Raw genomic sequence first — 25,238 nt, 5'->3', positions numbered from 1 at the left:
TGATGAGAGTTGGATCAATTTACAGGAATCTTTTCCTCCAGTACTATTACTTAACCTATAGAGTTCTAAGATGCAAGCTGTAAAAATTGTAACACATTTTAATTTCCTTTTTTCATGCATGGTAAATGGAGAAGGCAAGTGAACATTCCTTAGGCATTCCAGAAATAATGTTCCTAAGTGATCAATGTTTTCATTTGGTTCTTTCACCATCCTTATGGGTAAACACTAAAATAGAGCTAAATATGTTTAATTTTTTAAAAGATTTCATAAAGATTTACAAATTCCATAGTAACTTAATACCCAATAATATCTTAATTCTCTGGGTTCCCAGGGCTATTTTAAAGTCTTTGGGGGAAAATATAATTCTTTTTTCTTTCTTTCTCAGCTTTGGTATGTTGCCATTAAACTTCACTTAGTCTCCCCATACTCTTTTCCAGCTTCTCCATTCTACTCAGCATGCAAGATCTCAAAAAAAAAAAAAAAAAAAAAACAAGCAGGGTGCTATTGCCTAGTGAAGGGAAGGAAAGCATTTGTGGCCGTGGTGAGCAAGAAATTTGGTTTCCAGTTCCAAATCAAGTCCATGAGCTTCTGCAGGCATCTTTTGTCCATATAATTGAAGAAGATGCTGACTTCTTATTAAAGGCTCTCAAATGATCCAAGTATTTTCTGGTTATTATGCAGGAAGATTTAACGGTAGGTCCTGTAATGGGATATGAACCAGTCCCTTTCCATAGCTTCTGGATGTTTTAGAAGATAAGAGTTATATAACACCTTCCTGCTACAGTCATATATACTTAAGAAGCAAATAAAGACTGGACTTTGGGGGTTATATTATAGAGGCTCAAAGGCAAATGACATTTCAAAGCCAAGAAGAGACATTTTACTATTAGGAGTATCATTTCTACTTAAAAAATATTTATTTTATTTTTATTTGTCTGTCTGTGTATCTGCTTATTCACAGTTGTTCATGGAAGCCAGAAGGGGAAATTGAATCCTTTAGAGCTGAAGTTACAGGCATTTGTAAGCCACCTTATACGAGTGCTGAGATCCAAACCCTAGGCCTCTGAAAGGACAGCAAATGCTGAGCCATCTCTCCAGGACTGTTTATACTTCTGATTAGCAAACAGGAAAGAAATCCGTAAGTCTGGCCAGCATTCTTTCATTATCCTGTATGAATTATAACTATTTAGCTGGGTAGACAGGAGTGTATAAAATTCCTGGCCAGCATAGGAAACATAGCAAGAACCTATCTCAAACCAAGGGAGGGGTTTAGATACCCACTTAACTTTCAGTGTTAAATTTAGTTTTTCACATGACAATTTTTCTCTTCATATAATGGTCCAAATTGCCGATTTAAATTTGCTTTCAGGATAAGGACATCTTCCAATTCAGTGAATTGCTGACTCTATCACCATAAAGGTTAAAATCAAGTTAAAGTTTCTTTTTAAAAAATTCTGTTTCAAAGCCATGAATAAAAACTTAATCCCACTGGCTTTCACAAAATTGTGTGGAAGTAGTACCAAAGAGAGAAGAAAACCACCATCTCTGCAGGAAAATAATTCACGGGATAGCTGTGTTAACAGTGGGGAGTGCTGTCACTCCTGGTTAGTCAAGACAGAGTGGTATCAGGGTTGCTCTGGAAACTGAATTTTCATGTTGGCGTTCACATTGAGGTGCCTGTAGTATATATAATGCATGCCAGTGTCACACTTCCTGCAGTGCTGAGGAAGATCAAAGTAGTATCATTAGGTTTGGAGCACAGAGCGACAGTGTTGTTTGTGAACTTTCTCCTGCTGCTTCTCTTGACCTGACTTATGGGCACCCAATCTTTCCTGAGAAAAATGAAGAGATCAAAAGGGATGTGTCATGTATATTTCACACAATAGTACCTAAGGAAGCCACAACACATCATATTTTGTACTAAAATTTGAGACCAGCAGCCAAGTTCACACACCACAGTATATTGATTGTTTTTTTTTTTTATTTTAAGTTCCCATCATGCGTCCTGAGACTCAATTTCCTTCGAATTGTTCTTAGTTCTATCATATCCTCGAAGATTTCCAAACAGTAGTTACATGGATCTTATATTCACATCACAGAAGATTAGAAGAGGAGGAGGAGGAAGAAGAAATAACAATACCTATGCAGCCAAAATTTGAAGGTACTCTATTTTTATTTCAAAACATTGGGAGAATTCAAAATTTGAGCCTCAATGACCAAAAATATATTGGAACAAAATTTTCAGAGGATAAGCTAGGCCACCACTAGACAGCCTCACGTAGACAGGTGGATGCTAGAGAATGATGCTTAAGACATGACTGAAGCTTTTGAATACCCACGAATAGACTGCTACTTGCTTGACTAATTCTCAGTTATGAGTATGGCATATTCCCATGCCACTAGTAATTTATGCCTTCTCCAGAGTCAGTACTGTATCCATCCGTGTATGTATGTGTGTGTGTGTGTGTGTGTGTGTGTGTGTCTTTGAACATCTACCTCCTTACAAAAGTTTAGCAACATTTACCTGCAAAGGCCTCCAGAAAATAAATTCCTTATGCCACCTTTATAGCCCCGAAGTCATTTATGAAGAACTATAGTTGTCAGGAGTTCCATAGTCACATGAAAGAACCCATGTATTAGTTATTTTAGTATCAGCGAGCTGTGAATAAACCTCACTAAACATATCCACGGACTTGCTGTCCGGAACTTGAAACTGGTAACCTTTGGAGACAACTCTTAGACCAAAACGACAAGGTGAAAAACAACCAAAGATCTCCTAAGAAGAGTTGGGCAAATTCTTCCCTAATATGCACCAACTAGGGACAGCCTGACACACTCTTGCACAGGGCCCCACATTTTCTCACTAATGCAGAATTGTCAGAAACCCAAACCATATTCAGAGCCAACAGGGGAAATGCCTGAATCTGAAAAGTAACCAAAGAAATTCCTTCAGGGAAAGGAGATGGCAATGAAAGACGAGTTCCCAGAGTCACTCTCCATTGAAAGCACATTGAGTCTTTAGAACTAGAATATGCACAATCCTGTGGGACTCGCTCCATGTTTATCTGCCTTAACTCTTTTCTTGCCAGTCCTCCTCTGGCTGGTTGAACTGCTCCTGTGGTTGTCCCAGCCAGAAAGCCACTCAGCAGCAAGCCTCAGGAGCTGCATTCCTCGCAGTGACAGGAGAGGATGTACCGGTAAGTGGCGGTGAGTCGCATGCCCCCTGAGCAGCGCAGACGCAAAGCCTTCAGCTTGGAGGTCTGAGGTCGACAGCAGTGACAGGAGGAACGGAAAGGTTGCTTGAGGACAGTGCTGAAGGACACCAACGGCTCAGAGCGTGATGCCTGGCTGCAGTGCCCTTCACATCTGGCCAGGAGCACCATCTGGAGAAATAACGGGAGGTGATTACTATGTGCAGGTGCCCAAATCTCAAGTTACCACAGCATCCTTTGAAAGGCTCTAACACTCCTGTCCAATTCCTGCTGGGTCAGACCAGTGGGTGCAAGTCAGAATCTATTGGTAAACCTAAAATATGTATTTAAGGTATTGTGGCTCAGCAGTAGAGGACTTGTTTAGCATGCACAAGGCTCTAGGTTCAATCCCCAGTACCTGGAGATTGGTAGGAAATCATTCAACACTACCCCATCTGGAACAATTTTGAATTTAACTCCTATAGTAAGGCCCAAGCTTTCATGATTTTCAAGATTCCTTTGAAGTGCAGTGATGACTTAGAATCAATTAAGAAGATGTACCACTATGGTGTGAATAAAAAAAATCCAGGAGCGGGCCTGGTGATGTACTTCAGGTGATAGAGCGCTTGCCTAGTGCACCCACATGTCTGGGTTCAGTCTCTAGGACCATATGAACCAGAGATGGTGACACACACCTGTAATCTCAGCATTTAGTAGAGGCAGAAGTATCAGGAGTCATCTTCAAGTACATAAATGAGTTCAAAACTACCTTGCCTCCAAAACCATAGCCAAATAAACATCTGAGTACAAAATGAGTTTCTCCTGATGAATGGAGGACGACCACTGCCCAAAAGTACTGCAGTTCTACCACCACCAACAGGCAGAAAGTCACTTCGGATTGAAATCCAGGCTCAAACAGAGAATGATGGAATGGGGGGTTCAATGGGAAATAACTAAACAGAAGGAATGTAGTCTCTGCAGAAGAAAAAGGAGTTATCTAAGTGTTGTTTTGGAAGAAATATTCTAGGTGTAACTTAGAAGAAGAAAGTGAAGTAGAGACAGGATACATTTCCGGGTCTGAGAGTTTATACCTGAGGTTGTACCTTAAAGAGGTACCTGTCATTTATACAGTTTATGTCAGCATCTTCCGAATTATTCAGAGAAAATTCACCCTGACCCTCTCCATTTCCAGAGGTTTGGGCTGCTGTGTCAGAGCTTGTGTGTTCTTTATAGTAAGACTCTAGTAAGACTAACTAAGGGAATGGAGAGCTGATTCCATGGTCAAGACCACTTGCTAGTCTTATAGATGATCTGGATTTATTCCCAGAATCTATACCACATGGTTCACAACAGCCTGTAACTCCAGTTCCAGAGAGGTCCAACATCTGATCTTTTCAGACACCTGAGAAGATGTACATACAGGTAAGCAGGCACACACATACACATAAAAAATAAATGAATCTAAAAATGAAAGACTGTTTAAAAAGTATAAAAATTACCCTCAGGAAAAAGTACATACTTACCATTTTGCATACAGCTTAAGGACATGGCCAAAAGGTTCCTTTGATTCTTTTTTTTTTTTTTTTTTTTTGAGTAGAAGTAAGGAACTCAGGAGGAAATTTCTGAAGTAATGACCTTCCCAGACAAAGGAAGTCTGGAGGTTCCTTTGGGAACCTATGTGTATTCACACTGGAAAGCACTTTAGATGTGGGCATATTCCTGATCACACTGAGCATAAGGAATAGATTCCCAAACATGTCTGCTTTAAGGTCATAGTTCAAGAAGGAAAAATGCTGACCACATTCCTTGGCATGTCCAGGTCAAAGACAGTGAGTGGATGTGCAAGAACTCTTCTGGTCATGCTTAGTTTAAATTATAACAGTAGGCAGGTAGACTCATTTGCTCTGCTTTCCCAAAAAGTTTGAGCTAAACCCAAAGAAAAGGTGCTTTGAATGTGCATTAAAACAGGAGTTTGCCCCACAAAGATAAATGACAGCTCATATAGTTCAATGATCTTTGAATACTAGGGAGGGGAGGCATGAGTGGGATGGACCAAGGCAGCTTGATCCCTGGTGATACAGAAACTTATAATATTTTGGTAATTAGCAGTTAATATTAAAGACTCACTATAGATGACTTCTGAAATCATCCTATGGGGCAAAATTAAACTGATAGTTAAAGATTACTAACATCATTATCTGAGGAAATACTGGGAGAAATATCAACAATTAATTCACACACACGAAGGAACTATGAGATAGTAGCAGAAAAAGCTATCAGGACTAAGGGAGGAATAAGTTCCATTGGTCTAACATTACTTTCTTTGCAAGGTCACAAAGGCAGAGAGAAAATGGCTACTGTAAGCTGTTTTAATTCTATTAAAGTTTATATTGGTATTCTGTCTGTTCTTCAAATTGACAGGCAAGATAAACATCATCCCAACCAGGTTTGAAAGGATTATGCTGTAGATAAACAATACCTGGCCCATCTCTGGTGTCTACCCCATTTCTCTGAGAGTCCTAGAACTTCCCCAGTTCCTTCTCCTTGTATCTGCCAGTACATGGGGAAACTAGCTTCACACACTGAAACAGCATAAAATTTGCTGCTCTCTAATCCAGATTACTCTTGGAGAGTAAAGCAATCATTCTGCCACTTTCCAAAGTAAAGTCTTTATAGATCCAGGTGGATAAAACAAACCTGTTCCAACAAGAATAATTACAAAAGGTCAAAGACAGCATGGGATACCCCAGTAAGACATACATGGTGAGTCAAATATGGCCCTAACTGAACATGATATTAGCTGTCCATAAAATAGTCAAGTCTGCAATACAGGGCAACTTGAAGATAAGCTACCTTAATTGTGATTAAACTAAAAGTTTTTAGGATATCATGCTCCATGCCCAGTCCAGAGTAAAGGACAAGATCTCTAGGATGGAAGGACCTAGGTTCACCTTCAGTGGGCCTAGTCCCTATTTCTCATGTACTGTTTCTACACAAGATGATTAAACAGAGATACACAGTCAGTACCTACCGTGACTGTCCCACATGTCAAGTACTTCCTGTCTTATAGCTGTTCTCTTCATCCGCTCCCTGCTCCAGTTAAAGTCGAGCTTAACTACTTAAGAGCCCATGGGACTGCCCTTAGTTTTCCTGCCTCCTGTCTTTGTGCATGTCTTTACTCTCCCAGGGACGTCATTTTCACTTGGTTTTGTCTAATGAAAACCTTCCTATATCTTGTCTGTGGGTCTCCTCTTCCAAACACTGAAACAATTAGTGGTTTTTTTTTTTTTTGGTGTTCTCAGTACACACACATGCACACACACACACACACACACACACACACGATGTGGGATTTCCCTCTGTATGCTGTGATTACCATTGATGAATAAAGAACTGCTTTGAGCCTATAGCAGAGCAGGGCATGGCAGAGCAGAGCTAGGCGGGGAAAACTAAACTGAATACTCAGGAACAGAAGGGTAGAGTCAGAGAGAAGCCATGTATCCCTGCCGGAGCCAGATGGAACTTTAGCTGATAAGCCACATGGCGATATACAGATTGATAGAAATGGCTTAAATTATAAGAGTTAGTCAATAAGAAGCTAGAGCTAATGGGCCAAGCAGTGGTTTAATTAGTACAGTTTCTGTGTGATTATTTCAGGCTAAGCAGCCAGGAACCAACAAGCAGCCTCCTTACTACACACACACACACACACACACACACACACACACACACACACACACAAAGAGGTAGAGAGGGCAAGGGAGGGACAGAGGAAGGAGAGTAAATTCACCTTTATAATGAAAACTGAACATGTCCAGAAACATTCTTTTCTATTATTTTAACTTTCTAAATATGTTTCATGACTTTGAGTTGAGTATGTCTTTCTTTCAGATGATCTCAATATATATATATACCAGGAACAAGATCCATCAATGTCACTTTCCCACACCTTCTTTTACCTGCGACATCAAGACATGACTGCTCAGCTCATCTCTAGGAACCCAGGTCAATATTGAAAGGGTCACATGTGACAGCTGAGATCAGCAACAAAATGACAACCAGGGGAACAAAGTAGCATAGCGGTGACACTTGAAGATTTGGATGGGAACTCACATCACTCCAACTGCTGTCTGTTACTGTCACACAAGCCAAAAATCAAACAGATGTGAAGAGGCATTTGCATCCAGAACACTTCCCTTTCCTATATCCTCTTGAAGCATTATGAGGGATAAATATTTCTTTGTCTTCTTCTATTGTTTTTGTCTTTAACAACTTTGATGATGCCTTCACACAGTAGCCATCGTATAAATTTCTTATTTTAGGGGCTGGAGAGATGGCTCAGCGGTTAAGAGCATCATTGCCTGCTCTTCCAGAGGTCCTGAGTTCAATTCGCAGCAACCACATGGTGGCTCACAACCATCTGTAATGAGATCCGGTGCCCTCTTCTGGCATGCTGGCAGATATTAAATAAATAAATAAATTTCTTATTTTAAAAATTATGCTACATGTCTCAGGTGATCAATTATATTATAAACTCCATATCTCTAACTCCCATACATTTTCCTATGAACTTCATGGGCAGCAACAGAACAGGGCTTGGGGATTCTAGCAGCTCTTTCCCAATCCTGCAGCTCAGTCCTTGACACGAAAAACCTTCTCTCTCAGAATGTTTACAACCTTGGTCTCCTCAATTCAGCTCCTTCTTTCCTCACAGTCTGCTGTCTCATCTTGCCCAGAGTGGTTGCCCCTCACCCCTCACTTAGAACCTGGTTCTACTCCATTACCTTGGACCACCGTCCCCTACTTCTCAACAACTTGGGCTTCAAACACCCATGGAGCCAGTTCACGTTTCCAACCCAGGATCTCAGAAATACAAGCTGGTCAGGAGTCAGAACTCACCGTTGCACCTCCTCCATTCCCCTTGTGAAGGTAGCCAGTAGTCTGCTTCTATTTCATCCTCTCTCTCAGCACCCAGCACAGGGGCTTATATTTACTTTTCTCTTCTGTTCTTCCCCACCCCTCCCATAGCCAGCAGAGTCATAGGGAAGTTCACATTCCTAATCCTTTAATACTGCAGGGATCCCAACAGTTATGGAAGTCTTAGTAGTGACTGAAATAGAAGAGTGGGTTGAAACACCTGTCTAGCTTACAACTTCTTCATAAGTATCATAACAGCTTTATTAAAGATCTGTTATATGGCAAGCTCTGTGCTAGTTGCTTTACAAATATTACCATCGCTGCCATACATAGCCATGTCCTTAAGCAAGCAGCTCTTTTTGCAGAGGAGGAAACTGAGGCACCAAATAATGATTTGGCTTCCTGAAATCACTCATTTGGAAAGCTGTGAATCAAGAACTGAATAGCAGATCTCTACTGCAGTAAAGCCTCAGTGTCCGTCACCATTTTACAGACAGCCCATTTCTTCTGGCTGCAGATCTTAAGCTTGTTTGCTTTATGACCTTTCTGCAGAATTTCAGGGAAATGTGATTTCTTAGGAAGAATGGAAATGGCTTGCCACTTCGGCCCTTTTGGACCAAATCCCATGAGATATCATTACTAACAAAGACACTGGGTATAATCTAAACAGTGGCTACTCTGTCTTTCTTGGTAGGTCAGTCTTTTCTGCTGAGTGTATCTTAGTTCTTTACTGAATTGTTAGGAGAAAGTTGACAGGACCTAAAACTGGGCAAATACAAGTTCAGGGCCATGGTGAACAGAGAGTACCACAAAAGTTGTCCATAAAACCTTTACCCATTTTTTCTTTTTTTTCTAGAAAAAAATTGTAAGGTATGACATTTATTTAGGCACCTAGATCTGAATTCTAAATAATAGCTCCTATATTCTTACTGCATTCCTTCAATATGAGGATCCAGGTTCAGAAAAATGAACTCTACAAAGAAAATACTGCCATTCCCAAATTGTGTGGCATCAAGAAACCCAATTCCTCTTTTCTTCTGGGTTGCGAGTTTTCTTTGTTCCATCATGGGAATGATAATACCTACGTGACAGGTCTCTTGGTCTCTTGGCAATGAATATATATATATATATATATATATATATATATATATATATATATATATATATATATATATATATATATACACATAGGTTAGGTGTTCAAGGCAGTACATTCCTTTCCTTTGACCACACATAGATTTCATCTTATTCTGGAGGCCAGACAGAGGATCTCTGTGAGTTCAAGGCCACCCTGGGCTACACAAGATCAATGCAGAAACAAATCCAGGTGGTGGTGGCGCACAACTTTAATCCCAGTCCTAGGGAGTCACATGCCTCTAATCCCAGCACTAAAGGGAATATAAAATGAGATGAAAGAGAAGCTTAGTTTTGCAGTCACCTAGCTTTAGTAGGGGTAAGACTTCCCTGGTGGCTTGGCCCCTTTGTTTTTCTGACTTTCAGATTGAACCCCAATTTCTGTCTTTGGGTTTTTATTATTCATGCTACAAGACCCATTAGAGGGACTATCAGACTAAGTCTGTAAAAGTTTAAAACTATATAATATTTCCAAATGAAAATCATTTTCTTCCTGAATACATAAAGAAAATTTAATCCAGAAAGGGTCTGGTAACTGAAACTCTGCCAGGCAGAGTTTCAAATTTCTGTGACCAAGGAAGGAAGGTTAATAATTACAAGCAGCATTTACATAAAACCATTGCTATATTTGGGGTCATTTGGGAAGTTGGAAAACAGATTGCTTCCATGAAATGACAAACATTTTTTTCTATTATCACGTTTTACACTGCTATGCACAGTGGCATTCTGGGAGAAGCAAAGTTGAACAACATTTGACTAAAAGTTGTTTCTAAGAGTCCTGCTTAAATCCTGTGAGTTTGCATTAATGGCATTTCTTCCTTGAACTTTCCTCTCTTAGGTTAACATGCTAAGATAGTCTTCCATCTATCACAAATCATTTTGTCCAATCTTCTGGATTATTTTCAACTTTTCTTTTGGTTCTGGGGATGGAACCTAGGATCTCAAACATGCTAGGCAAGCGCTCTGCCATCCACTCTCAACTTTTTATAGATGCCACTATTTTCTATTATCCTCCCTTTCATCACAATGACACTTTCTTAAATTTGAATTCCTTTTCTCTCCTTTAAAGAAACATGATTATAAAGAACAGTTCAACAAAGAAATAAATCGTCCATGAACTAACAAGCAGTGAACACAAGTGCTGTCTCTTCTGAAGTAATTTCTGAGCAATCATGGTTATAAAAATGTTTCTCTTATCTTTTCCTCATAGTTGTTTTAGTTGTTGCTGCTGCTTTTTGTGCTTCTGTGGTGCTGAAATGAACCCTAAGCCAGTGTGTCCCCCCCAATCCCCACCAGCTCCACCAGCTCCTGCTCTCCATTTCCAAGAAGGAAACTTTCTGCTCAGCATCTAATTGTTTCTCTTCAGTTTTGTTCCTCAAGTATAAATAAGAACCAGGATATTTTCTTAAGTGGAAAAATATCTATTTCTTTTCCTACAGTCCCAGGTCTTATTAATACAATAGTGAAATTGATTTAACTTAAATTTTGATCCTTCAAACACTTATCTCATCAAACTAAAATAAGGGATCTTCCGAGGTCTACAATCATGTAAGTTATGGAAAATGGAAACGCAGACATGTTTGAAATGGAGGGTGGAGGGATTTATTTCCATGAGCTTAATTTTAATGATTCTAGTGATTTATATTGTTTTGAAAATTCTTAATTATATGGGTAATTTTAAAAATACTTAACATATGAGAATGTTTCAATGGGTTTTGTTGTTGCTGCTGTTTTAGTCTCAGGACTAAAGTGAGAATCCTTTGAGGTAGAGCTAAACAAAATCTAATTTACTAAGTGTGGCCACATTTAATGCACGTGGCTGAGGCAACGATAGTCGGGAGAACTGTAATTTGGAATTCATTCCATCCTACGTTGTGCCTCCCTTCTGGGTGGTCTACATGGCCGCCACTCTTGGTGGTCTTTTAGGGTGTTAGTACTTTGCACACCTCTTCTCAGCACTGAGACATAAATGACTTGTGCAAGAAACACTCTACCCACTGCAAAGAAGACAAAACTGATAAGCAAGATAAAATGATAAACAACTGAATTGTCATCTTTAGTTCTGGAGTCATTTTAATATAAATGTGGCACAGGGAGGAAGGTTTAGACCACACAGCTCGTTCTGGGATAGTTCAGAAAACTGTTTGAGGAGCCTCCAAGAATGTGTTCCACTGTTAAATCTTATTCAACTTCTTCCCCTTCTTTTGGTTGTTGATGCAGGTAGAAGGAATTATGATAACTTGGAGGCTCCATTTTTCTTTCTTCTTGCATGTATGTGTGCATGTGTGTGTGTGTGTGTGTGTATGGTGTGTGTGTATGTTCATGCACATGTGTGCATTTTTACAAAGATGACTGTGGCGGTCAGAGATTGATGGACAGAGTCTCTTACTGAATCTGGAGCTCGTTTACTGGGCTAGATTGACTAGCCAGAATGCCCCACAGGTTCTCCTGTTTCTGCTTCCTCATCCCTAAGATTAGAGGTGTGTACCACCATGGCAGCTCTTTTACATGGGTGCTAGGGATCCAAACTGAGGTCCTCACTTTACCCACTGAGCCATATTTCCAACCACTGTTTTTCTTTATTGAAAAATAAACATTATTGCTCATAAATTTCCCAGTCAGGGACACAGGATACCCAACAACAGGATCAGCATGTACAAGCTCCATTACAGTCATGGTATTGCAAAACATGGTGGGAAAACTCTAAAGAAAGATTCCCTTGTGAGTTTTACAAGCCAGTCATAGAGCTACACTTTGGGCTCTGGTCACAGTTCTCTGCCACCTGACAAGGAACTATGGCCTCTCTTCTGTAAATGAGGGAAAGGGGTATCTTCTCAAAGACTTTGGAGCGACCTTGATCTTACCTTTGAGCTACACTTGTACAATGGGTGACTGATAGAATCGACATAATGGTGTCTCATGCAGCGTTGAGAGTCCATCAGGAAGGAGCTGTCTGTTTTGCTGTCTGTATCTCCCATTACGGCCAGCAGGGAGAGCATAGAAATGGATGCAGCTAGTACATGATTTCTCATTGTTGTAAGGGGAAACTTCTCCAGAAGAACAGCAGAGGGCGACAGAGGACAATAGATAGGAAATGTCACCACCTAGGATCCAATTCCTTTCAAGGCCAGGACAGGATGGAGCTGTCGCTTTCTGGTTGTCATTGTCCTTTGTATGCTGGAGTTTTGTCTTGCTCCTTTCTCTTGTAACCGATCACCACAGTAGCTACTGTACAGCTGGAATGAAGGCAAAAATTATTTTTCCCAGAAATATGGATGCAACACAAGAGATACAAAATCAAACATTCCCATGCCGTTTGGGGTAAAGAACACTGGTTTCTGGAGCCTTATTAGTTTATGCTGTCATCCATTTCATGTACCCCGACCTTAGTGTTTATACTACATATTTATGACCATTTGGAAATGGACATGACAGTTGAGTGGAAGCATATGCTGACTTGAATTGCTTGAATCTATGTGCCTAAGATCCGGAATAGTTTGAGCCCATGGTTGCGATTAAAAATACATGGTTCTGGCCACAGTCTAACTAAATTGGGCGGTCTCATCTTTGTCCTTGGTTGACAAGGCAGAAGGGTTTATTCAGATTCTCTCGAAGCTTTGCTATCAACATCAGTTTACAGGGCTAGAGCAAAGGAAGGTCATTGCTAATGAACACAGGCCGTGGCCCGAGGGAGTACATTTTCCACTCTACACCCACCCACCTAAATTTTCCACTGCTGTGCTCTGGGCTCTTCCTGTTTTTGTTTTAAGTCCTTGCCACCCAGCGTCAGTGGCCAACTGCATCTGAAACCCACATTGTGATCCCTGGCCTCCAGCGTGGCTAAGGCACCACATGCGTATTTCCCAACAGAGTCACACATTGCTGCACAACCTTTGTAGCTGAAGCCCACAGTGTAATTTGAAAAGAGTGGTCATCGGAGTAGAGACTTTCCATTAAACAGAGATTGTGCTATACTAGTTTCCCTAAAGTTTGCTTTGTTCTTTTAACTATAGCTCCTGGTCAAGGAACCAGAGTTCTGCAATCTACTAATTTACCTCAATGATGCTTTGTATTATACCAGAAGACACAGAATATCAAAATATTTTCAAAAATTTGGGGAAATCGAGAGACCCTGGCTGCACATACCAAACCAAAGGAATGGAGAAATTAAAGCTTCAGAAAAACTTTCAAAGATATTTTAGATCAAAGTTGGATTGTTTGTTCAGAGAGCAAGTATTTCTTTGACTTCCTATTTGTGAACAGTCTGAATAAACAGGGGAAAGTATTGATGTGATCAAGATAACAAGTTCAAGGTGATGCAAGCCAATACAATAGATTATTATTGTAATAGATACAATAGAGTATCCTCAGACCCACTTAGCTGCAATTAGACAACTTGTGAGCGTGGGACAGGGCATTCTGAGTGGAGAAGGGTGTGGCAATAAGACCATCTCAGAGCAGAGCATCCCTGTTAGCAAAAGCTAGGAGCACATGTCTCTGGGACATTCTATAAATTTCAGGAAGGCCATGGACCAAAAATGAGAGGAACCACCTGGACTCAGTCATGGCACAGCCATTAATCAGCTGTGATGTCTTGCACAGCTCACTTAAATTCTTCCAGTTCATTTCCTCACCTATAGGACAGAAGAACTGACAGCAATAGCATACATTGTTCCCTCCTGCTCTAAAATGCCAGCAATGAATAGCAATGGATTTGTCTACCACCATTTCGCTACGCAGAGGGTAATCCTAAAGATGAGAAGAGCCTGTTCCCAGATAGCCTTGTACCCCTCTCCTTTATGCACATGCTCACAATGACCTCTCCTTAAAATGGATCAAGCCTGTGCCCAAATGGCTCAATGGGCCAAGGCTGAGGAATATTTTTTTTCTTACTGAAAATGGATTTTTTTTCATACAATATATTCTGATTACAGTATCTCCTCCCCTAACTCCTCCCACCCCCAAACCACACCCTTTCTTGCTCTCATCAGAAAAGAAATGAGCATCTAAAAAACTATAAAATAAAAACAAACAAACCACAATAGGGCAAAACAAGCAAATCGGGGAAAGGAGCCAAAGAAAAAGCACAAGGAGCACATATAGATGCAGGCACACGCACACACTTGTGCACAGAGATGTCACTAAAACACAAACCTAGAAGTCACAATGGGAAAAAATAGCTCAGACAAAGCACTGTGAGACAAAACAAGCTTCAAAATATGTCACTGAGTTCATTTTGTTGTCCATCTACTGCTGGGGTCTGCCATTAAGTATGGTTTGTATACCCAGTGAGACTCTTTTGGAGAAAACAATTTTTTCATTTGAGGGAGGTTATCAATTGAAGATAGCTTTTGGGTTAGAGATGTAGGCTTGTGTCTACTTACCCTTTCAGTGATGATCATCAGGGAATTACCTTTTTTAGGGTACAGACATGAGTTTTTAGATGGATGTTGGGGGTCTGCACTCGCTGGGGACCTCATGTTTGAGCAGCGGATACTCTATTAACTGAAGCATATATCCTCAATCCTGTGAACTGGTTTGTTCTCTTGAGATGATAAACTGAACACCAAAGTAGTTATAAAGTACAAAGAAGACTGGAGTAAGGGCTCAGGAGTTAGGCACACTGGCTGTTCTTCCAGAGAACCCAGGTTCCATTGCGAGCACCCACAAGAGAGCTCACGACCTTCTGTAACTCTAGTATCGGTGAATCTGATGCCCTCTTCTGGCCTCCATGAGATGTGATCAAATGCTTTAGAAGTTATTTATGCTTGAGAGCCATGAGACGTGGATACTGAGAATGGAACCCAGGTCCTCTGCAAACACAAGTGCTCTTAAGCACTGAGGCATCTCTCCACCACAATTATTTGTTTGTTTGTTTTGGTACAGATTCTTAGGGTGTAGACTTCTTGAGCTCTCAAGGCACCCTGAAATTGCAGGCCTCTACCGCAACAGAGGCTGAGACTTCTGTTGCATTTTGTTTTTGCTTTAACTGTACAAATTGCATGAGCCCGCAGTGCTGTGCTGAAGAGCAGTTTATGACAATAAAGCTTAAGAACGGAGAACAACTGAGCCCAGCCGTGGTGTAACAGAGCAGGGTCTGCAGTGTGAGCCGCGACTTACACAGAGGAGCATGGCCAATTAAGAAAACCCACACCACCACAGGATCGCTTGCTTTCTGGCATGCTAGGACATTTCAGCTTTATGGGAGCTCCTCGCATTTTCTTGAAATTAAATTAATTCATTTGTCTTTAATTTTAAGCCATATGTAACAAACTCAAATAGTGATTAGGATTTAGGACCTCAGCCAACCAAGCCACTATGAGTTGAAGAACAGAACTCAGTAGTCCTTTGTGCTATGTGCTCTGGGACAGTCTCTGAGTCCTGAACTTGGCCACAGGACAGAGCCATGTGCTCCTGACTTCAGTGTAGAGCCTTTGCAGCAGGAGAAGCACGTAGGCCAGCATGCCCGACTTTGGAGCTACCTCTCAAACGCTACCAGTGGAAAAGAACAACTGGTGCCCAGATTTCCCCACCTGTCATCCTCATTGAAATAATAGAGCGGCCTCCTGGGTGAGAGATGGTGCTGTGCCCACAGATCAGCTCATTCTTGGGCTGACCTTCTGTCTGGCAGAGAGTAAAGCACTGGCTTTGCACAAGTGATTTCAGCAACAGGCTAAGACAAGTGTCATGTGCCAAGAACGGCCTTGTTTTTGCCCTACTTCTGAGGCAAAGGAGGGCAGTGTTTCCATATCTATGTTTCTCCTGAGCTGTTTTCTGTACTGAAATAGACAGATGTTCTTTCCATGGCTTCTTTCAACAAACATTTGTTTATTCACCATACATATCCATTCACTGAGCATTTACCATGGGCTTCCTTTTGCTTTAGCAGATAAAATGTATGGATCAGGGTTCAGGGGTGTGGCTCACATGCTGAGGCCCAGGGTTAAATTCCCATCACTAAAAACAGGTAAAATAGATAAAGGTAAGAGGAAAAAAATAGATTCACTGCATTTATAAGTAAAGAGTCTTACCCTGCTTTTTCCTTTTTAATTTTGAGGTCCCATTGATACATCATCCCATTCACTAATTTATGTCCAGCATGCGCAGCATTGTCTCTGAGAAGATTTGGTGAAGTGAATAAAATATATTGACTTTGAAATAAACTCAGTGTATCATACAGAAATATTTATTATTTAAAATATTTGTGTTTTGTTTTTTGAGACCAGGTAGGTCTTTTTATGTAGTTCTGGCTGTCCTGGAACTCTCTCTATAAACCAGGCTGACCTTGAGCTCATAGAGATTCACCTGCCTCTGGCTTTCCTAGAACTCTTTCTGAAGACCAGGCTGGACTTGAGTTCACAGAAACACACCTGCATATGCCTCCAAAACACTGGGCTTAAAGGTGTGAAACACTACTCCCAAATATTTGTTTTAATTTTTTTAAAAAATCTTCTGAGTCAGGAATAAGGTTGCAGTGCACTGAAGCATAGAAATTTTTTAAAAAGAGGGAAATTAAAACTGTATGGATGGGAGAAAGTTTGCTACTAGATAATACTTCATACAAGGATTGGAAAAACAAGGAATTCTGGATCTTATTCAGAATGCAAAATGCTAAGTAGCCCTTTCCCAGGAACCCCCAAAATTTCAATGGTATCTAGTCAACAAGATGCCCTGGAGAAAAGTCAGATGCTTCTTCCCAAGATACTTAATTTATAAACTGTAAACAGCATGTCGGATTGTAGAAAGCATCCCCTGCTCTCAGTGAATAGCTTAAAATTATTTCTATCTAGCAACACAAGAGTAACAGTAAAGAAGCCAAGTCTGGGCTGACCCTGAAGCAGTAATACTCAATGAAAAAGATACAAGGTCTCTGGGGATCTCTATGGATGCAGCCATAAGGTCAATGGGGAAGAATGTGGTTCTTGCTCCCTTCATCTTAGGGTGTCTGTTCTGTAGTAGGAGGCAATGGCCACCTCCATAGTGCTACCTTGGGTAAAAGAAGAAAATATTCTTGCAGTTAAATAATAGCTCTATATTCTAGGATAAGACATTGTGTTCTTCCCACTGTGTGACTAGCCATCTGTGACAGAGCTCCACAGCAACAGGTAGGTGTGTAAGGGGAGGAAGGGAAAGCAAAAGCAGAGGAGGAATAGAACCAGGGGAAGAAGCAATATATCATAACCCTGTAGATAAGGTTGCTCAAAGGTCTGAGAATAAATATAACTTGGTGGAGAGCAACAATGAGTCAACAGTCAGTGGACCACAACTGCGCATGTGTGCCTGCGTGTGTGTGTGTGTGTGTGTGTGTGTGTGTGTGTGTGTGTGTTTGGTTTTTATAGTTTCACTGCCTGGGGAGGAGTGCAGTGGGAGAACTTGACCTTGAGCTTGACTGTAGCTAAAGTTCCTGACCTTCGACACATTTGTGAAGAAAGAAAGCTTTCACTGTTATCCAGTTTACCACTTACCTGAAACACCATGATTCCTTCCCCAGACCTCTGCTATCCTATGTTATTAGTGTTCTGTATCTCCAGACTATGCATTCACTTGTCTGAAATAATCAGTAACTATTTCATTGCATTCTGCAAGCTGCAGAACATTTTGCTGTTGTCTGATCCACTAGAAGGAAGGCTGATCTGTTGAGATGGTCAAGCTGCAGCATGCCTTCCATGATTGTCTACTAGTGCTTTATTGAGTTATTTGTTTTCTCTAAAACTCAGTTTCCTTCTATAAAAAATCAATTAGTTGGTTGTACTAGTTCACAGCTTTGTCCATTTTCAATCATGTCTGTCTCTTCCCAGGCTTCTCAGACGATATAGCACTGCTCTGGGACTAGATACTCTCCCAAGACATCTTACAGTGAGACTTTCTTTCTTCTTTAAGGAGTTAATGATCACTCAAGATTCCAAGAACATTCTAATGAATGTGCTTGAGCCAACAGGAGGCCAAGCTATTAGAATGTTCTCTTCCATGAGGCCATTTGGGTGGCCTGAAATAAAAATACTCTCCAATATCCAATTGATTTGGTGCTTGTGATTTACTAAATGTAGTTCATAAATTATTAATATCTTGGTTTTGTTTTGTGTTGCTTTTTTTAGACAGTGTCTTGATATTTCACTCTGTAGACTAAGCTGACACTGAATCCTTGGGTGAGCCTCCCTACCCAGCCCTCACAATGCTAAGATTAGAGGTGTATACCACCACACCAAGCTCATGTTTTATTAATAATAATGTGTTATTGGTGAGTATAGTTAACCAGTTTCTATTTTTCTTAAAATTTGTGTCATTTTCTCCAGTGTCATTTAATGCATCCATCAGGAGGAGAGAACACTCAAAGGTAGTCATTCACTCTAGAGTTCAGCTTCTTTTGTTTGATGATGGTGATGCTGTAGGCTGAATTCTATCTGCCAGTTCATTTCTTAGAATGACCTGTAGTCCCACACTGGACTGCAGCCTAAGCTATCATGTGCAGGGCTCTGGCCCAGGAGAAGACAAAAGAGATGTGAATTACTAAGGTCTTAGGGGATCAAGAATAGGTCTCCCTGTTTGGTACCGTATCTGCAGAACTTCTGTCCTAAGGACAATCCTGAAGTCCTGGGTTGAGGCTTGAGTTCAAAAGAATAGGCCACTTAATATAGCTGTGGGATCCTCCACTAGGCATTTTTTAACTTATCTAAGTTTTCATGAAAAAAACTAATTCTGAGTTCTTAACAGTTGATGTAACTAATTGACTTCTAGGATATAAATTTCCCACAAATTGGAAATGATTACCAGAGTATTGGGAAGCACTTTTCTGTTGAAATCTTTTTCTCTCAGGGTTTGGATTATTTCTGCAAATCTAGACACAGACTATGAACTGTGACTGATGTGTTGATAAGCTGTCAAAAAAATGCTCAACGGTAGTCTTTCTATGGTGCCACAAATCACCAGTGGCTCCGAACTCTGAGTTCTATGCTATCCTTTCATCCACAAGGAATAAAAATAAGCAGAATGGGGTTGGATCTGGGTATGGAGCTCAATTCGTAGTGTTTATAAAGACATGGGGAACAAATAGAATGGGCATAGTGGTGCATGTCTGGGATTCCAGGACTCAGGAGGCAGGGGCAGGAGGATAAGAAGTTAAAATTATCCTCAGCTACATAGTGAATTCAAGGCCATCCTGGGATACATGATAACCTGCCTTAAGAAGAAAAAAACTAAAAGAAACAACAAAAAGCAGTATAGATTCCTCAATAGTAACAGAAGAAAAGGAGAAATTATTCTGGATGCCCCAAATCTGCCATAGATTTTCAAATTTTATCAACTATCACAATTTCAAGAGGGGAAAGTTTCACTTTATTTTACCTGCTCCCTACTACAGAAGTGAGATCCAAGCCAGAATACTAGCGACTAGTGTGATGCAAGCTACTATTCACCTTGCTAAGATCCAGAGTTTTGAGAAACCAAACCCAGAGGACACAGTCTTGCTAAAGATGCACCCTTCTGGTAGAAAAGATAAGGTATTCTGGGACCTATGTGCTGATATAATGCAATACTTGCCCTTCCCTGACTTCTAGCTGTGGCACGGTTTTAGGAGAAAGGAGATGACCAATTCTAACTCGGCACTAGCTCCTTTTCACCCAGAAGCCAAATGGGTGTCTTGGCTTTTCTTCAAAGTGTCTAGTAAAGTGTTTCTAAAGCTGCATTGCCATCTCCTCACCCAGAACCCACATTCTGGAATGGTGGGGAGTGATCTCACCTAACAGCTGGAGGGTCCTCAGTAATAAACAATAAGAGCGCTCAGTCTTTTCTGTTGCTCATGCAATTTGCCTGTTCTGCGCCATGATGGGACTGAATGAGAAATTCAAATCGGAACACTTCTGGATGCAGGCCTTCATGAAAAGGGCTGAGACTGGCTAGCACAAGCATCATGTGAAAAGCATGCCCCCCCTCCCCGCGCTGAGCTGCTAATCATCCCGCAGTGATTGGACTATGGGCTTTCTCGCTGCCTTTTGTTTTGATTCAGCACTGCCAGTTCTCCTGTCACAATTCTACTCTGCTGCCTTTGGACCCAAATCTCAAAAGAAACACTTAAATTTTGAAAGTGAGCCCATTTTCAGAATTGAGGCAGGGGAAGGGATCACAGAAATGTATCAAGTCTAATGTGTCCAATTGAGTTTTAAAGATAAATTGGAAATTGATTAAGGGTTGGTTCCTTTGATTCATCATGTTTTGTTTCAGGAATGGGTGTACCTACATTTGTACCTAAAGTTGAGCTTGGGGATATTTTTCACCTGGGGGTTTGATCACTTTTCAAGTAAGTCAGGAAGGCAATTTCAAACCCATTTCTGGGGGAGTGGGAGAGCTAAACTTTCTCTTTCGGAAACTGAGCTGTTTGAAAAAAAAAACAAAGGGGCCAAGTTTAACATCAAAAATATTCTTTTCTACTTTTATGTGTGGCTTATTATTTTTCTTACCTATGAATGAAAATATGGAAGGAGACTCCAGGTTTCAGCCTATTGTAGCTTTACTGTGCTAAAGAAAGAGCACTCCTTAGCATTTTCTGACAGTTGGTCCACTTTTGTTCTTAACCTGCTGCCCTCTCATTTATAAAGGATACTTCAATCAGTTGGATCATGGCTTAAAAGAAAAAGTTGGGATATAGCCAGGTCTTGGAAGAGAGCAAATTGTTTGAATAAGCCTTAGCTTTTGTGGAAAACAGAAAATCTTATACCACGCTACCAGTCAGCATTCATGTCCAGATTTTGACACGAGGATGAAATGGACCTCCATTGGATGAAATCCTGATTCTAAGTACTCAGGATGTCTTGCCAACTGAACTAGCCCATTCTTTGAATCTTCTGAGTCAGCACGCCTTCTAACAGGAAAGTCATTGTTCCAGATTGTAAATGTCTTCTAGGCGACTAGATCGGAACAGCTGAAAAGGGTCCAGGGAGTGGGACACTTAGTAATATATACCTAAGTACTAGGCTCATAGACACCCCCATGAAGGAGATAGAGTGAACACACCAAGCAGAGCCTTGCCAGAGATGTGAGAAGGCAGCTTTGAAAATATGAGGCCAGACGATGCCACCAGCACAAAGGCACATTCTTCCTCAAAGACTGAAAATGTGTGTGTGTCAGGGGTGAATTTCACCAGACAACTTGTATAGTCTAGCCAGTAGGCACTCATTCCAGTCCCAGCCTCCCCTGCATATTGCCCACACATGGGACTTTCTAAAGCATTTCTCAGCCTTTACTTTCTCCTGAAATCAGAAAAGTTCACGGTTGTTGACCTGATGGGTGAGGAGTGGGTACTACCAGCTGGAATGCTGCCACTGGCAGGGGCAGACAGGAAAACAGAAATGCTCTTAATGTCCTCCCAAAGAAAACCTTTGATGGGACAAAAGAGTGGTTGTATTTTTACCCTCTCTCTTCATGCTGCCAGGCTTCTTTAAATAGATGCTCTAGCCTAGGGACTTGTATGGAATAATTCATATTAAATCCCAAGAACTGGCAGTGAAGGGTAGAAGGTTGCTCGCTCTCTCTCTCTCTCTCTCTCTCTCTCTCTCTCTCTCTCTCTCTCCCCCTCCCTCCCTCTCTCCCTCTCTTCTTGTCAAGTTAACAGGAAAAGGCTCATTTTAATTCAGCTATGTTAGTTTTTTTTTCCTTTTGAGTCTTTTAATGAATTTTTAGTTAATTGAAAAAAGATATCTGAAACTCCCAAGAAATAAAAAAGAATAAGAAACTGCCTTGTGGTTTTCTCTATAATGACTCTCACTCCCATGTACATTAGCAGCGTCTTTTGGTATGTTACACAATGAAAGTTTTAAATGGGAATCTCTAATTAAAAAGTTCAGTACCTTCTGCTCGATACTCATGAATCAAACTGCTCTTCTGAGGTAAAGAGATAGGGAAGAAAGAGAAAGAAAGGGGCAGTCCTGAGAGAAGTGAAAAGAAGGAAGGAGGGAGGAAGGGAGGGAGGAGGGGAAGGAAGGACAAGCTCCTTTCTCAACTCAATTCCTACACATTTTCAGCGAACTCAATCAGGAGAGGTTTCTCAGTTCTCTCTTTCAGCAATGGGTTTGGTAAGTCATCAGCCTATGCTGGCCAAATTGAAAGTCCTCTTTTTCCTTCTTTCTGTCTGAGGAGGAGAGACAGCAGAGAAACTTGAGGAACCCAGGAGAATGGCAGAGCCCACAAGATCCAGGGATCTTTGGTCCAAGTCACTTGTCTCTCAGTCTGCAACAGAATCACCACATTTCTCTTAATGTGGGCCGAAGTGCACCCAGGCATTCCCATAGCACTCCCACCCCCAGGCCTTCGCCGAGATGTCCGGGTCACTGTGATGGTATGCTTGTCTCTGCCAACCCGGGTCACTCCAGCCCCGCTCTTGGCGGGCCACGTGGCTGCTCCTCTCTGTGAGTGGGTTCAGGCTCAGGACTACAAAAAGCCCCCATATCCTAACGGCCCAGCAGAACCTGTGCCAAGAATGACATCCTGGGAATACTATGGAGATGAGGAGACCTCATGGGCTGTTCTCCCCAGATGGAACAGGACCCAGGCTGTCTGGAAAACAGGCGAGCGAACAGCAGCTCACAATGGAGGGAGATCAGGCATAGGGAAAAGGGGGCGGGCTGAGAGCAGTGGCAAACAAAAGAAAAGAAGCCACTTGCCACCCAGGAAGATTCCAGGGTGTGCAGGAGGAGGTAGTGGAGGAAGCACTTGCAGGAAACAAGTACCCAGACATGGCACTGCCAGTCTAACAGGATTCTTTTCTGTATTAGATTATGGGAAAGAAAGAGGGGAAATATATAGCCAGCCAGCTGTTCAATGGCTTACAACCTCGCTTTTATTGTCCGGTTAGTTTGTGAGGTGGGGCATCAGAGGAATTCCAAACATACCATCCCAGAGAAATTTTAATATGTTCCACAGTGTCATACACGAAGAGGAAATGACAGCTGATCACAGACAGGGCAGGCCACAGCAATTTGGGCCCTGGAGCTCATCCACCTTCCCAAGGGCCTTCTTCCCTCTCATTGTTCAGTGTTCCTGCTTCTTAGTCCTCCCACCTGCCTCTCCATCCCCTCTGTTCCTGCTGGCTGGGCAGGAGAGTGTCATTAAGTGACAGTCATGAAAAAAGATGAACATGGGCACCCAGGCCAATGGCAAGAAGATGTGGTTGTCCTAGATGAGTCAGGCACCTCAGAGGTCAGAGGTACTCCAACTACCAGACATTTCTGCTAAGAGGCAACAAAATCAAGGACACTTTTGATGACATTTTCAGGATTTTCCCCAGGAACCTAATCATGTGATGAAACACTAGACTGACTTTTTTGAAAGCGGCGCTGTGTGTGGCTCAGACAGAGACCTAGGTTTAGAAAACAAAGTCCAGCTACTCATCCCAGGGCCCTCTTAAATTTAGGCCAAGCCCAGAGGTCACTGATTTCCTCAGTCTAGGGAATGGGCTAAGTAAGTGATGGGAGAGAGTGATTGCATCTTCCTCTGTGCATGTTTCCAATACAGTGATTCACCAAGTAGCCCTGATGCCAGCTGCTGGGGAGGTGACTCACACCCATCTCCTGATAGCATACAGTTCCCTTCCAGAGGGTGATCAAGAGAACTTAAGAAGGATATGCTATTCTTTTTCCAAACTGCTTCTATCCCAACCCCAAGAAAAATTTGGAGCAGATTAGCCGTGCAAGTGTGATATACTCAGGATCTCATGCAAACAGCCAAAGGAGAGGAGAACCCTTCGTTATAAATAGAAAACCTGCTGATAAGTATTCCAATAATCTAGAACATTAGCAGCTATTGGATATGGTTTATAATAAGCAGAAAGTTCTTGTCAATTACCCATTGGCAATGCTGTTTTTCTTCCCAGATTCAACAGGAAAGAGCATACAGACCAAAGATAAAAATGTGGCACAATGTCCCATTCACTTGTGCATCCATCAGGATAAGGATAGTGCCAGGCACATGGCAAATGCTTAATAAATACGTATTAAAAGATGATGGCATGAATGACACAATGGTACTGAAATTTTGAGATCTCAAGACAGTAACAATCTCTGGCCACCATTGGTGGTTAGAATTCTGAGAAAGTAATTTTTCAAGGGCCCAGGAAAATAAATGAGTTGGAAATTGTTAAATGTATTGAAAAATGATTTATTTTTCCCTTGACAGTGTCATTGGAACTCAAATTAAGATTGAGAACTCCACAGGCATCTGTGAGTGTCAGCTGCTTGATACACAGTAATAATACTAAGGCCTCAACCAGTCCTCCCATTACCTAAAGCAAATGTGCTTTAAGAGAAATGATGCACAGCGTTACATTTGTGTCCAAATGCTCTCCTATAATGGCCTGAATGACAGCTTAGGAGAATTGTTTGCAGTCACTTAAATGCTTTGCTAACAGCAGTATTTTTTTTAAATTGTCATAAAATATTACAACAATCCAATCCAATCCATATTATTTTTTACAGTCTTTCTTGATTAGTGACCCAGTGGTAAATTCACTCCTTTGAATGTCTGATTTTATTTCACAAAGCTCCTTAGGCTAGTTATTTGTGAAAATGATGTGTGTGTGTGTGTGTGTGTGTGTGTGCGGGGGGAATCCCCATAAATTGTGCCCCTGTTCCACAATGCAAGCTCGCAGACAGAACCCTCAGGTTCACTTTCAGAAGGAAAATTAATGTAGGGGAAGTGAGCAGATACTTGCATGAAATCTAAATGCCATTCTGAGGCAGTCTATGGTTCTTGATGTAGTTAGCTGACACCCACAGCCACCAGTGAATTTGCAGCATCTCTGTGTTTCCACATGCAGCTGGTTACTAGTGTTGTGTTGAAGTGATTTGCCGTGTTGTATCTTGTACTTAGAACACACTAATATTAGAAATGGAGAGAAACATGCTCTGCAACAGCCATGCCTGTTAGGAATGACAGTTACAAGGTATCAGGAATTCTCATCTTGCTAAATAGATTACTCTTTGTACCTGAATCTCAGGAGGGGGGGGGGAG

General features: G+C 41.3%; 1 protein-coding gene across 1 annotated transcript in view; it reads right to left on the bottom strand.

The window, feature by feature from the left end:
* Nucleotides 1-1,997: 1,997 nt before the first annotated feature.
* Nucleotides 1,998-25,238, bottom strand: part of Ndp (NDP, norrin cystine knot growth factor) — a 24,579-nt gene continuing 1,338 nt past the window's right edge. Inside the window, exons 2-3 of the mRNA XM_005358948.3 lie at nucleotides 12,107-12,478; nucleotides 1,998-3,383 (exon numbers count right to left, since the gene is read on the bottom strand). Of these exons, the coding sequence (XP_005359005.1) occupies nucleotides 3,156-3,383; nucleotides 12,107-12,274 (396 nt within the window). The 5' untranslated portion in view covers nucleotides 12,275-12,478 and the 3' untranslated portion in view covers nucleotides 1,998-3,155. The remainder of the gene's footprint in view (nucleotides 3,384-12,106; nucleotides 12,479-25,238) is intronic.

The sequence above is a fragment of the Microtus ochrogaster genome, chromosome X, assembly GCF_000317375.1.
Source record: "Microtus ochrogaster isolate Prairie Vole_2 chromosome X, MicOch1.0, whole genome shotgun sequence".
Taxonomy (NCBI): Eukaryota; Metazoa; Chordata; class Mammalia; order Rodentia; family Cricetidae; genus Microtus; species Microtus ochrogaster.
This window is presented reverse-complemented; position numbering and strand designations above follow the sequence as displayed.